We start from the raw sequence: 13984 nt of genomic DNA, 5'->3' as shown, positions 1-13984 counted from the left end.
GTGCTTATGAGCTACTTTTGAATAGCAAAGTTGTTCTCATTAATCTCATACCATCACAGTTAGGATGTATCTATATGATGGAATGGTATATAGCCGTGAAAAACACGTTTTGGGAGAGTGCTTAATGACCTTGGAATATGTTTATATCTCTTAGCTTGAAGAAGAAAAGACATTATAAAAATAACATAAAAATATCACAATGTAAAAATGTCCAGGTAGATGAAGAAAGAGAACAGGAAGGTTATTAATATATTAACATTAGTTTTCTTGTAGAGGTGGGATTTAAGATTATTTATTTGAACTTTTCTTCTTGTTATTCTGCTTCCCCCTCTCCCCCAGTTTTCAACAATGAACACAATTTAACTTAGTAATCAGAAGAGCTCAGGAATAATGGGTTGGATATATCAGCATCCCTCGCATGCCTGGGACCCGCCCTGACTCCCTTTTGAGTTAGCACTGCCAGAAACACACCTTCTAGGAGAGAAGTCCGTGCAGATGGCGGTGGAGCAGAGGATGCTCAGAATGCTAGAAGAATTCAGGCTTGGGAAAGGATTAGGGTGTCCTCCTGACTTGGACAAGGACGACAAACTGGCAGATCATGCCTCGAGGCAGCTCGAGGAGAGAACAGGTGTGGCGATATTTGCAGGATGTTAAGAATCCTAAATTGCCCTGCAGCTCCATCACAACAAATGCCATTAAAATGACCATTTTTGTGAAATGAAAATATTTGCACGATCCAATCAGTGGCCTTCTTGTGCTATGCAGTAAAATCCTAGTATAATGGAATATGTTTGGTATCTCCTTGAAGTGAAACATAACAGGACTTGACCAATCATGCCTGAAGTGGAAATACACTCAGTAAAAATTATTCTCACATTTAGCTTTAGGGTTTTTAACACTATGTTGCTAAAACGCAAACACAAACCCCTTTGTTTTACAAAGTAATACACAAAGGCAGCCATGGGGTGCTTTTATGTGTATCAACATGCTTTGCAATTATCTGTGGTTAAGCATCCCTTTATTTTTCTCTGTGTTGGTCCAATTCACCTATGATCCAGCCCCTGTGAACTCTAAGTGTGCCCCTCTGCACAGCCACGTGCTGCTGTGTGGTCCTGATGCCTGCTCTCTGCTCAAGGCTCCTGAGCAGATCCAGTGTGAGCGGGTGAGCGACAGCTGCCAGGTTATCCAGCGCCCCTGCCAACTTGAGCTCAGGCTGAGACTCATGACTTAGTGTTGCCAACTGCAAGAAGTTCTTGCACACATTTTCCACTTTTGTCACATCCCTTCCTCCTCCTCTTCCTTCTCTCTCCCTCTCAGAAAACCCCCAGCCTCTGCCATAAACCCCGGGCAGCAAGCATTGGCAGTGATGGTTCACTGTTATGATATAAGCACATGGCAGACTCCTGCTGTGAGCGAGCCTGCTCTGTTCCCACTGTGCAGTCCTGAGTCTTCCCACCGTCTCTGCAGGCTGATGAGGGCCTTTCTCAAACCCCACTGTTTTTCTAGTGCGAAAATCCAAAGCTGCTGATGAGAAGAGGCGCTCCTTGGCTAAACAAGCACGAGAAGACTACAAGAGGCTGTCCCTGGGTGCCCAGAGAGGGAGAAGCGGGGAACCCCTGACTGTTCCGCAGAAATCGAAAAGACCTCCCCTTCCACCCAAGCCTCAATTCCTAAGCCCCGCGAGACATCCTCAGAAACCTCTTAGGTAAGAAGCTGCACAGATGGCTTTAAGCGTAAACCTTGAAATGGGCTGATTAAAGGCAAATTGTATGACCTGCTCTGGGGAGTGGAGGACGAGCTGGACCCTTGTGTCATTCAGCCTTCCCTCTAACCTGGTCTGGCATCCCTCCCCTTCTTATCTGTAAAATAGCCAGTTGTTACAATTAGTACACCCAGTGACACAGGGAAGATGCACACGGAGTTGGATGACTTCCTCTGCAACCCCACCCCACCCAGGACAGCAGACGAGCCAGGGAGGGGAGAAAGGAAACAACCAGGCTCCATCTGTGCCCCAGATCACTCTTAGTAGTAAAAGAATATCAAAGTAGGAACTTAACAGGCTTGCTGACTTTCACGTCATCAGTTGGACTACGTTTCCACTGCTGAGGAGTAAAGGTTTGATGGTAATTCTTATTCTGGGGTTTATAGTCAACTGTATATCTTGAGAATTTGCAAATGCTCCTTATTTGAATGAACTCTTTATTTGGTGATGATTTGCCTTGTAGGCTGTGGGGGAATTAGGAAGAACAATTTGTTTTGAAATATCCCTGAAGAAAAGTACAATGATGCCTTATGTTTATTGATACTTAAATCAATTTTTCCTGGTTGTTGAGATGACTTTATTTTTAAATATCCTAATATTTAGAAAGAAATATTTAAAATCAAATATCAGTTGAATGAAACAGGACTGTCTAATGCCTTGCCTTCTGAAATAAAAATGAGAAATACTTCTCTGTTAAGAGGATGGAGAAATGAAAAACAAACAAACAAAAATGTCCCTTTGCTTGGAGTCAGTCGTTACCTTCAAGGTTTTTTTTTTTTTTTTTTTTTTTAACAGGGATAATGACCTCAGAGGAAATAGGAAGGTGGACATTTTTCTCTACTGTAATTATTTCTTCTTACTCAACTGAAAGTTTCCATTTTGGGATATGGGGACCAACACCCAATGATTTGGGATACGGGGACCAACACCCAACGATCGCGTTCTACACAGACAGTGACAGTTTGGGGAATGATTTTTTTTTTTCATATGGACAACAAAACAAGAAAAGTAGTCAGGAAAAGTCAAGAAAAGTAGTCCCTTAGTTTTGTGACAGGTTACACAGGTGGGGGGCCCCTGCACACGGTCTCTCCAGAGCTGGAGCTTGGCTGTGCATGCGGCCAGGAAGCCTGGGCAGGGCCGTCTGGGCAGCCCACTCCTGTCCTCTGTCTCCTCCAGGGTAGCATGGGAATATGGCTTGCAAGGTGTTTCTTCCACAGTATTTTTAGAGCACAGTGTGTTTGATTGACAGCAATGAAGGTGGCCTTAAAAAGGGGAAATTCTTATTTTAAGCTGTGCTCTGTTAGCGAATTTTTTCCCAACTTAAGACAATGCACGAAGTGTTTCTGTGAGTCAGACCGGATGGGTTTAGGGCTGGGACTTTACATGGTGATGCAGAGGTCAGCTAGGACCAGCCCAAGAGAAGGCAGAGACTGGTTCCTTCAGCATGTTTGGAGTTCTGCTTGATCTCCAAGGACTTCCTAATTTGTCTAAGAAAAAGAACCTAATTTAGAAGCCAGTAGAACTTATCATATGATCTCATGTGTGTGCAGTGTCTGCTTCCCAGGAACGTCAAATATTATAGGATATTTCCTCCAAAAGCTCTTAAAATCATGAAGGATAATATGTACGTGTATGTGCATGTGTGATCATAAAAAGCCTCAAGCGTAAGTTAATTTGCATTACAGGAAACTCCAGTAACTCATCCAAATTCTTTGTTGTTGTTTTTAAATTGAATTCTGCTCAAAATTATTGGGCTGTTGAGTAGGGCTTGGAAATACGTTTATTACATGGCAGTGTTACTCTTTGTAGTGGAAATTGACTTATATCCTAGAACTTAAGTCTGCTACTGAATTTATTTCAAAATGATTCCGCGGCCTATATCTTTCTCTTACCCATCTTCAAACACTATTTCACTTCGAAGACTATCTTTTAGCAGAACCAAACCTCTTCAAAGTGTGGGAGAGAAGAAGGCAAGTCGGGGAGGTTAGTGGAGAAAGAAGAGAAAGTTAAATAATGAAAATGTTAGGAAAGAAATTTATCTCAGTACATTCGATTTCTTTTATTTGCCAAGCTGTCCAGGAAAATTTGATTTGATTTCTTTTATTTATAAGCTGTCCAGGAAAATAGTCCTGGGGGTGTATTTTACTTTTTAATGCTTATTTTCTCAAATTTTAATTGGGAGTTAATGGAACTTCTAACTCCTATTAAAAATGAATTTAAATCTATGTTTTAGCACAGCAGTGGCTCATTCCCATGCTAGCCCTTTAGGACTGGAAGGACAAGTGACAGATTTATGTTCCTTCCTCTTCTGACCTTGAAGAATGCTGTAATGGGGGTGTGCAGGGGTCTGGCGTCCCATTAGCTCAGCCCATGTAACTAGATCTTGAAATATATATAATTCTCTCTTTATGTATATATATGTATGCACACACACATGCGTTTATCTATACTGTATATACACATATATACACATAAACACATATATACACAGAATATAAATGTATGTATACACAGCATGTATATAACAGCATATATATATATATATATATATATGTATGTTCTCAAACATTATTTTGAAACTTATTAAATCTAACTTGAAAACCTGTTTGATAAATAACAGAAATCAGGGAGTGTCGAGGATGGCATCCACCTATGCCCAGGAAGACATCATCCGCTGGTTTAAGGAGGAGCAGGTGCCACTCCGAGCAGGTTACCAGAAGACCTGCGACACCATAGCTCCCTGGTTCCATGGTGAGTGCAGAGATTCCCTCAAGGGACCCTCATCTAACTGTGCATGAAACTGCTAATCCACCAGGAGGGCAGGAAGCATAAAAAGCTTCCTTTTATTCGGGCTGCCCAGAAAGAGTCTTTCAAATCACTTTCACAGAGCAGTTGTCAAAGGCTCCTCAGTGTGCTACATTCTGCCGCTCTTTAGAAAGCAGTCGGCGTTCATGGTCACTGTGTGCACTGTGGGTTCCTTTATCACCGCCAGTAAGAGGCTCCGGGGTGGGTGGGAAAAGCAGTCCTTCCTACAGACTTCCCCCCTGGTCACTTGATTGTGACTTTCTTCAAATGGTAATGGCCTCCTTCCCTGAGGGAGGGTCAGTTGCAGTTGCCAGATGTGCTGGACCGGGTGCTGGTTAGTAGGCTTCAGACCCAGCTGCCGTTCACGAGTTGAGTGACCTTCAACAAATTGTTTTCTTTCTCTGTGGCAAATCAATTTATCTGAGCCTCATTTTCCTCATCTATTAAGGAAGGAAGGAGTTGAACGTCATGATCCTTAATTTTAAAATTCTGTAGTTTTGGTCCCTCATTTCCACTATGTAGTGAAGGCTGCAAGATGGATTTGTTGGACCCTGAGCAGATGTTAGCTAATAAATCATTTCTGTATTTGACCCAAGAAGCCTGATGAATTTGAACCCCTCTCTCTGCCCAGCTCACAGTTGGCTGACCTCTCAGTTTCTTGGATTTCAAGAAAAGGCAGTGGCTTCCTGCCTCACCTTTTCGTAAGGTCTGTGGTTGAATTGGACTAACTGGCTACACAAGGGTGTTTCGAAAAGCTCATGGAAGGATGCAGATTGTCTTTTAATTCCATTTTTCCACAAGCTTTTCCACCCTTGTATGTACAACAACAAGTGCTTTAAAACAAAAACAAAGTTTTCTCAAAGAGCAGGCTTGTCCTAAGGGAGTCTTGGTTTGAGTTATGTTTAAGGCATCTCTCTTCTAAGCAGCATTATGTCACACGTCAATATACCACACAAAGAAGCTCCCAAATACGTCGCATGGCAAACTCTTCTAAAAAGAACATTATTTATGAGAGGCTTTCTCCTAAAGGGCTGCTTTTGTGGTCATAATGTTGCAGCAGAACTGTCTGGTTTCCCTTGTAAATATTTGTTCTTTGGCAATTCAGACTTTGGTCACTGCACATTCCCAGAGAAGTGCCTCGGCCTCCCAGGACCAGGTCGCGAGCCTCCTTCCGTTCTGTTCTGCTTGAAGACATTGGGAGAAAGAGTGACAGCCATGTCAAAGATGAACAAAAAGAACAGGGGCCAGTTCCTCGCTAGCCGTGATCATCTCTGCTGTCTGATATCGCCTCTTTTGTCTTTTTAAGATAAGCACTAAGGAAATCAGTCACTTTGTAGTTTCTGTGTCATTGGGCGGAAGATGCTGTTATCCCCAAGTACAAGGGTGGTAGGTTTTTTTAACAGCAGGGAGTAAGAAATTGAAAATGCTGATTGGCATTATTAAAAATTCGGGTTCTTTAACAGGCAGTTCTGTTTGAAATAGCTGCTGAAAGCTAAGAAGACACAGTTGGACTAAAAATCCAACTGGAGCTCTGGTTAAAAATATGCCTCTTGTGTTTTACATATACTAATTTACTAATGTGCCGTTGTTATTGATTTATTTTCATTTACAGTATACAAATACTTATCCTGGCCATAAGCAAAATAAATAATACCATATAATAATGTGATAATAAACACACAGTCATGTAGTCAATGTAAATCATCTTTTTCAGTTTCAGGAAGACAGAATTTCACATTTTCATCATGAAGAGAAGATGCATCACGTTGTATCATTTTGAAACATAGCTGTCTGTTCACCAAGAGCCCCGTTTCAAAGTATTAGGATGGTTGCTTTTTATTGATTTCCCACCTTCCTTTCTCTGTCATAGACTCCGTGAATTACCTTTCTTAAGATATTACTTTGGCCTCCTAATTTTTCATCCCACACAAGTTTGTACTTCTTTTCTTTTCTCTTAATTAAGCTTTAGGTACAGATGGGAGTAGGTAGGAGAGGACAAAGGAGACGAAGATTGTTGGATTTCTGGCTTTTGTGGCTGGGTGAAAGGTGGCTGTGCTATCAGCTGAGAGAAAGAGCAGAGGAGAATGAGGAGATTTAGGGAGGGGGAGACGAGAAGAAGGGGTTCTATTGCACAGCGTGGTGAACATAGTTAATAGCAGAGTATTATACGTTTCAAAATTGCCCAGAAAGTCAATTTCTGATGTTCTCACCACCAAAGATGTTAAGCATTTTAGATAATGGATATTGATATGAATTGTGTCCCCCCAGGTTTTATGTATTAGTAACTTGATCTCCACTGTGACAGTGTTAAGAGGGTGGGACGTCCTATTATGGTAATTGAAAGGTGGGGCGTTGAAGAGGTGATTAGATTGTGAGGACCATGCATAGAGAATGGATTAATAATGGCAGTCACAGGCCTGGTTCTGAGGGTTTTGAAAGGAGAGTACATGAGTCTCTCTCTCTCTCCTCTGCCATTTTCTGCCGTATGAGACCCCAGCATTGCTGTAAAGCCACCACCAGAGAAGACCCTCACCAGATGTTTCCCTGAACGTTGGACTTCCCAGCCTCTGAAACTGCAAGGGATAAATTTTGTTTTCTTTATAAATCATCCAGTTTCAGGTATTTATGCTATAAGCAACAGAAACAGACTAATACAGATACGTTAACTGGCTTGATGTAATTATTCCACGCTGTGATCATAACTCATCACATCCTTTTGTATCCCATAAGTTTATACAATTATAAATTGTCAATTTACAATTAAAAACCCCAGAACTCCTCTCTTTGCAAAAGCCACTTGATCCGCCCTGGTCTGTTGCTCCAGATGCATCTCAAACCGCTTTCTCTGCCTCGCCTGCTGCTCTCTGCTACATGTGTCCCTTTGTGCCTCGACACACTGCCGGTGGCCCTGCTGTAGGGCTTTTGCAGTGCCCTTTGTGCAGATCCTCCCATGGCTGACCTCTTAAGGAACTGGCCCACAGGACTGTGGAGGCTTGGCGAGTCTAACATCTGATGGGGTAGGAGGGCAGGCTGGAGATGCAGAGAAGGGCAGTTTGAGTCCAAAGGCAGGCTGCTGCAGGATTCCTCTTGCTCAGGAGAGGCCAGCCTTTGTTCTGTTAAGTCCTTCATCTGATCGGGTGAGGCCCACCGCATTCCGGAGGGCCTGCTTACTTGAAAGTCCACCCATTTAAATGTTAATCTCATCCAAAAAACAACTTCACAGAGACAGCCAGAAGATTTTTGGCCCAGCCAAGTCAACAGGTAAAATTAATCATCAGAGCAACCTTCTTTGTAAGATTTTGTTGGCCTGCATGCAATAGACAACATTTAGATTTGGAGTCATCTCTCTACTAGAAGCTAGATTTAAATTCTCTGAGTCCAATCAGGTAATGTCACCCAAGAAATCCTCAAAACAACAGGCATAAAAAAGATGGTACAAATTTTGTTTTTTCCTCCTTCCCTCATTTAAAAAATGATTTTTCCTATGAAATACTTAAAACACTAAGAAAGTACAGAGAAAATAGTTATATCTACTCTCCAGGTAAAACGAATGTTAACAACCATATCTACTTCACATCTATTTTTCTTAAGAAGTAAAACCTGACATAGAGAATTAAGGCCCCCTTTTTTACTCCTTTCTGATCCCATTTCCTTCCCTTCTCTTTTTCTCCAAGGGTGAACCACTCCTTTGAAGCTATACTTTCCATCTCTATTTTTTTTATTATAAACATGTATGTATGTTTCTGTGTATGTATAAAATATACAGTATTGTGTTTAACATTTACATGGTATCATGTTACACATAATGTTTTCTCTCAACATGTGTTGTCTGGATTTGTCCTTGTTTATAAATGTGGACTGGCTCCTTCCTTTTACCTGTTGTGCAGTGTTTTATACACACACACACACACACACACACACACACACACACGTATCATTATTTGGTCATCCCTTTTCCTATAATTTGTACAATTTTTTTTGCTATTACAGAAAATGATGAATTATACACCCCAGATTATGTCTCACTGTACACATATATGATAATTTATTCAGAGTATATACCCAGAAGTGGAATTGCTGGAAGGGTATATACATTTTTAATTATACTAAATATTGCCAGATGTCCTCCAAAATGATTATAACAATATATACTCCTACCTGCTGTACTTTAGAGTCCCTGTTTTCCTACATCCTTGCCAGTACTTGGTATTGCCACTTTTATTTTCCATTAATCATATGGGTACATGGTGGAATCTTCTTATTTTAATTTGCATGGATTTTTCCTGAGGCAGAGCCTCTCTATGTTTATTGGCTAGATGGGTGTCTTCTTCTTTAATTACTTGTATAGATCTTTTGACCATTTTTCCACTGACCTGTTTTTTTATACTAACGTATAAGATTTTATATATTCTGGATACTAACCCTTTTCAAATATATTGGATACATGTATCTTTTCCTAGTCTGTGATTTTTCTTTTAAATTTATGGCCTATTTTGAGGCACAGAAGTTTTTCATTCGGTGAGGTTGAGTTTTGCTATTTTTCCTTTATAGTTTTTGCTTTGTCTATTCACCTGTAATTTATTTTTGCATAATATGTGGCATGGAGACTCATTTATTTGTTATTTTGTTAAAACACATATTATATAAAATTTAACATCTTGACCACTTTTAAATGTACAGTTTAGTTGGTATTAAATACGATTTATGATGTTGTGTAACCATCCTCACCATCCAGCTCCAGAACTCTCTTCATCTTGTAAAACTGACACTCTGTACCCGTTTCATAATAACCCGTCATTAGCCGCTCCCCCAAGTCCCTGGCGACCTCCATGGTACTTTCTTTCTGTATGATTTTGACTACTCCAAGTACCTCATATAAGTGGAATCATACAGTGTTTGTCTTTTTGTGACTGGCTTATTTCACTTGGCATAATGTCCTCAAGTTCACTCATGTTGTAGCACATGGGAGAATATCCTTCCTTTTCAAGGCTGTGTAATATTCCACTGTATGTGTAAACCATTTGGTTGATTCATTCGTCCGTCGACAGACACTTGGGTTGCTTCCGTGTTTTGACTGTTGTGGATGTGCTTCTATGAATACGGGTGTTCAGATATCTCTTCAAGTTCCCGCTTTCAGTTCTTTTGAGTATTTAACTACAAGTGGAATTTCTGGATCATATGGTAATTCTGTGGTTTAAGTTTTTGAGGAACTGGCCATACTGTTATCCACAGCGGCTGCACTATTTTACATTCCCACCAACACAGCGCAAAGTTTCCAACTTCTGCACACCTCACAAACTTGTTACTTTCTCTGTTGTGGTGTTTTTTTTTTATATAGCCCCCATCCTAATAGGTGTGAGGTGGTATTTTATTATAGTTTCATTTCCCTAATGATTAGTGATGTTGAGCAGCTTTGCATGTACTTATTGGCCATTTGTATACCTTCTATGGAGAAATGTCTATTCAAGTCTTCTGCCCATTTCTGAATTGGGTTTTTTGTTGTTGAGTTTTAGGAGGATATACTATATTCTGGATATTGATCAGATCAATGATTTGCATTTATCCCATTCTATGGGTTACTTTTTTACTCTATTGATAGTATCTTTTGATGTATAAAATTAAAAAAAAAATTATGAAGTCCAGTTTGTTGATATTTTCTTGTGTTACTTGTACCTTTGGTGTTAGATCCAAGAAGTCACTGGCAAATCTACTGTTATGAACATTTTGTCCTATGTTTCTGTCTAAGAGTTTTCCAGTTTTAGGTGTTATATTTAAGCCTTCGATCCATTTTGGGTTAGTTTTTATATATGGTGTCAGGTCACGGTCCAACTTCATTCTTCTGCATGTGGATATCCAGTTTCCCCAGCACTATTTGTTGAAAAGACTGTCTTTTCCATATTGAATGGTCTCGGCAATCTTGTCAAAAATCATTTGACTGTATATGTGAGGGTTTATTTCTGGGATCTCTATTATATTCCATTGGTTAATATGTCTGTCTCTATGCCAGTACCACACTGTACTGTAGCTTTGTAGGAAGTTTTGAAATCAGGACATGTGAATCCTCCAGCTTTGCTCTTCTTTTTCAAGATTGTTTTGGCTATTTGGGGTTTCTTGAGATTCCACGTGAGTTTTAAGATGAGTTTTTCTATTTCTGAGAAAAACGTTGGGATTTTGAGAGGGATTGCATTGAATCTGTAGAAAGCATTGACACTGTAATGATGTTAAGTCTTTGAATCCATGAACATGGGATGTGTTTCCATTTATTTATGTCTTCTTTAACTTATTTCAGCAACTGTTGCAAAAACTGTTCAATGCTATTTTCACAAGTACTTATTTATTTAAGTTCTATCCTTAAAAAGCCAGGAGGTCAACTCAGAAGGCAACAGTGATTCAGAAAGACACAACGACAACAACCCCACTAACAGAAGGGAGTTGTTTGGAAAGGTTTGGCAGGACACTGCAGGTTAAGGTTGAGCTTGGGGTTGGGAGGGATGGTGCAAAGAGATGGGAGAGAGTCAGAGTTGATAAAGTAATAGCTTCTATTTTCTAGATTTATAATCCTCTGAATACTGTAATTGATTAAGTCTGTTTGGTTTTGTTTCCTTAGAAAGGATTGATTTCTGCTCTTTATCTTTTCTCATCCTGTTGTCCTGAACTCCATTTTTTGGTTCAGGACTGTCTTGACCCTTAGATACAATCTTTGTTTTTATTCATTTTATTCTGTTTGCCATGTTACAACAATCTTTTAGACAGGCCTTGTAGTTTTTGATGTCTGTAAAGTAAGTGATTAATGTCAGAATGTCCTCCTGCCTAAATTTAATGTCCTGCTGACTGAACAAAGTCATCCTACTTGTTCTAGCTCCTGATTATGAGTCTCCGAGTGTATAGGTATATAATTAGTTATACCCACTAACATGCTTTTAAGCTTCCTAGAGAAATAGCCAAAGAATAAACAAAATTGAAGTTTGAAGATCTGTCTAGAAACCCACTGATTCATCTCTTCATTCTCTCTATCAACATTTTCCTTCTCCTGCTAAGAAAATGGCAGGGACTGGGAGTGGGAAGGTAGATAAAAAGATAACAATAAATGTATAAACAAATTCCTGAGTTAGGAATTTTCTAATTGTTTCTGAGAATATTTGCTTTATGCATTAATAGTTGATCATTATTCCTCTGAAATGTAATTAACACGTTCTTATTCAAATATGGATATAATTAGGCTGTTGATGAAATATTTCCATCTTTGTTGTCATGGCACATAATTGAATCTGCCCTCTAAATGCTTTAGTCTCAATATTTTATATTTTAAGCTACTTAAAAAACAAATCCCTTTAACTTCTGGAAGATACCAACATAGTTCATACTTCAGCTGTCTTGATTTCTTCTGTTTTGACACCTCCTGCTGTCTCGTTCTCCTTGGGGGGTAAATTTTATTCATTTCTGCAGAGTGGTCTCTGGCACTCAATTTCCATAGAGAGGATTGTGGAGCTGGAGTCCTCTGTCCCTCCTGCCTCCCTTCCTGGCGGTTTGTCATATCACAGCTACTGCAACAGGGGGACAAGATACCACTAAAGACTGAACGTATATAACTGAATAAATTGTGTTAAGAAAAGCTCATGGAGACTTCCCAAAGTTTCTTTCAGGCTGAAATCTTAGTGAACCTGTGAATCGATGCCCATAAATGATAACCTATTTTGCTGAAAAGTGGAGATTTCTTAACCATGAGGCCATCAGAATTCTGCCCACCTCTCACAAAGGGGTTTTCAAGCTTCAGTTTTCACCAAGCACACATTACTGCTTTATGTGACTTCTCAAAGCCTTTTTGTTCCTAAGCTTCAGGTGCTGTGTATATCCTGCCTCATTTACATACATGGCTCATACATTTCATGGAGCGGATAGGCTGTGGTCAGCACCAAGGATATGTCACTGCTGTTGTGGCAGGGAAGGGCAGCTGGAAGTCCATTCCCTGTGGTCAGTGTCCTGAGCTTGCAAGAGAGCAGCAGGGCTCCTGTTCGCAGGAAGCCTTAGCCTACATTTGTGGCATCAAGGCACTTTGTGTGAACTATTCTCTGTAGCTCTTCTATGTAACTGCCTAGTATTTGTTCAGATTTCTGAATTAACTGGACAAGGTGAAACATAAGAGGATAAAGATACACACGTTTATTCAAATTTGGAAATAGCTAGCTTTTCTGCAGAAAATACTATGCATAATTATTTATTTTTTTTTTTTCTGGGAGACCCTGACTTTTCTCAAATTACTCAGTGCAGCAAACTTCCTGCAGAGATGTTATGATGATTTTCCATTAATGTTGAGGATAGTCCTTGAGCCTCAAGTCCTTCTCTCAGTGGAGTTCTTGTAAATGATGCACTTGAGTGCATGACCCTGTGCCTGACCCTGTGCATGACCCTGTGCCCTCAGCCTGACCCTGTGCCACAGGGTGTCAGTGATCTGTGCCTGGAGCCATGAGCCTCCTGTTGCAAACGCCCCTGACTCCAGACTTGTAGTTCCCTGTCATGCTCTTGGAGTCCTGAGGTCACCTCGAGGGACCTAAGAGGCAAGGGACAGGAGGAGTGAGTGTGTGAGAGGCAAGGGAGAGTGACTCTGTTTTGGGGGTTTTATTTAGGATTTTGTATGGAAAGGGGGAGTCTATTGTTCAGAGAAATATTTTAACAACAACAGTGCTTTTGTCATCAGACTGTTCTTTGTGATCACGTGCTTTCTGGACAGTTTTCCCTGCCATCACCAGACAGTGGTGGACACTATATTGCTTTGTGCCAGGGGAAGGGAGGTGGTAAAGGAGGTAGCGATAGTTCAGAGTACATCTCCGGGGCCATGCGGCCTGGCCTCAAATGCAAGTTTCCCACAAACTAGCTGTGTGGCCTCAGGCAAGTCACGTGACTTCTGTACTCTGTCTCTCATCTGTATAACAGATTATGATGTTCCTGCCTCCAAGGATTGTTCTGAGGATTAAATGAGCTAATATATATATATCTATATATATATATATAAAGCACTTAGAACTGTGTGTGGTATGTAGTAAGCCCTAGTTACTAAGTGTTAGCCACTTAAGTAATGTAGTGAGAACAGATGATACTAATGACTCTAATCTCTGAATTATTAAGGAAACATTTTGAATAATATTTTAAGAGCTCTGGCCACTTTTCCTCATCCTTAAAGTGAGCAAGGCCCAAGACCTCAAGGGTGAAAACTCACTATCATGATGCATCTCCACTGTGGGTTGAATGTCTCTCCACAACTCATTGACACTTGACCCTCATTGTAACCGTGTAAGAGGGTGGGAAATCTGATTGTGGTATTTGAAAGGTGGGGCCTTTAAGAGGTGATTGGATTGTGAGGACTGTGCCCTCATGAATGGATTGATCCATTCATGGAGTGATGGGTTGATGGTTTAATGG

The 13984-nt window shown here is 40.4% G+C and overlaps 1 protein-coding gene across 2 annotated transcripts in view; it reads left to right on the top strand.

Moving 5' to 3' along the window:
* The window catches only part of SH2D4A (SH2 domain containing 4A), a 47746-nt gene that overhangs the window by 27450 nt on the left and 6312 nt on the right, over nt 1-13984 (top strand). For both annotated transcript variants that reach the window (XM_063088017.1, XM_063088016.1), the window contains 2 exons: nt 1507-1705; nt 4383-4513. In XM_063088017.1, the coding sequence (XP_062944087.1) occupies nt 1507-1705; nt 4383-4513 (330 nt within the window). The remainder of the gene's footprint in view (nt 1-1506; nt 1706-4382; nt 4514-13984) is intronic.

Source organism: Cynocephalus volans, chromosome 2 (genome assembly GCF_027409185.1).
Source record: "Cynocephalus volans isolate mCynVol1 chromosome 2, mCynVol1.pri, whole genome shotgun sequence".
NCBI lineage: Eukaryota > Metazoa > Chordata > Mammalia > Dermoptera > Cynocephalidae > Cynocephalus > Cynocephalus volans.
This window is presented reverse-complemented; position numbering and strand designations above follow the sequence as displayed.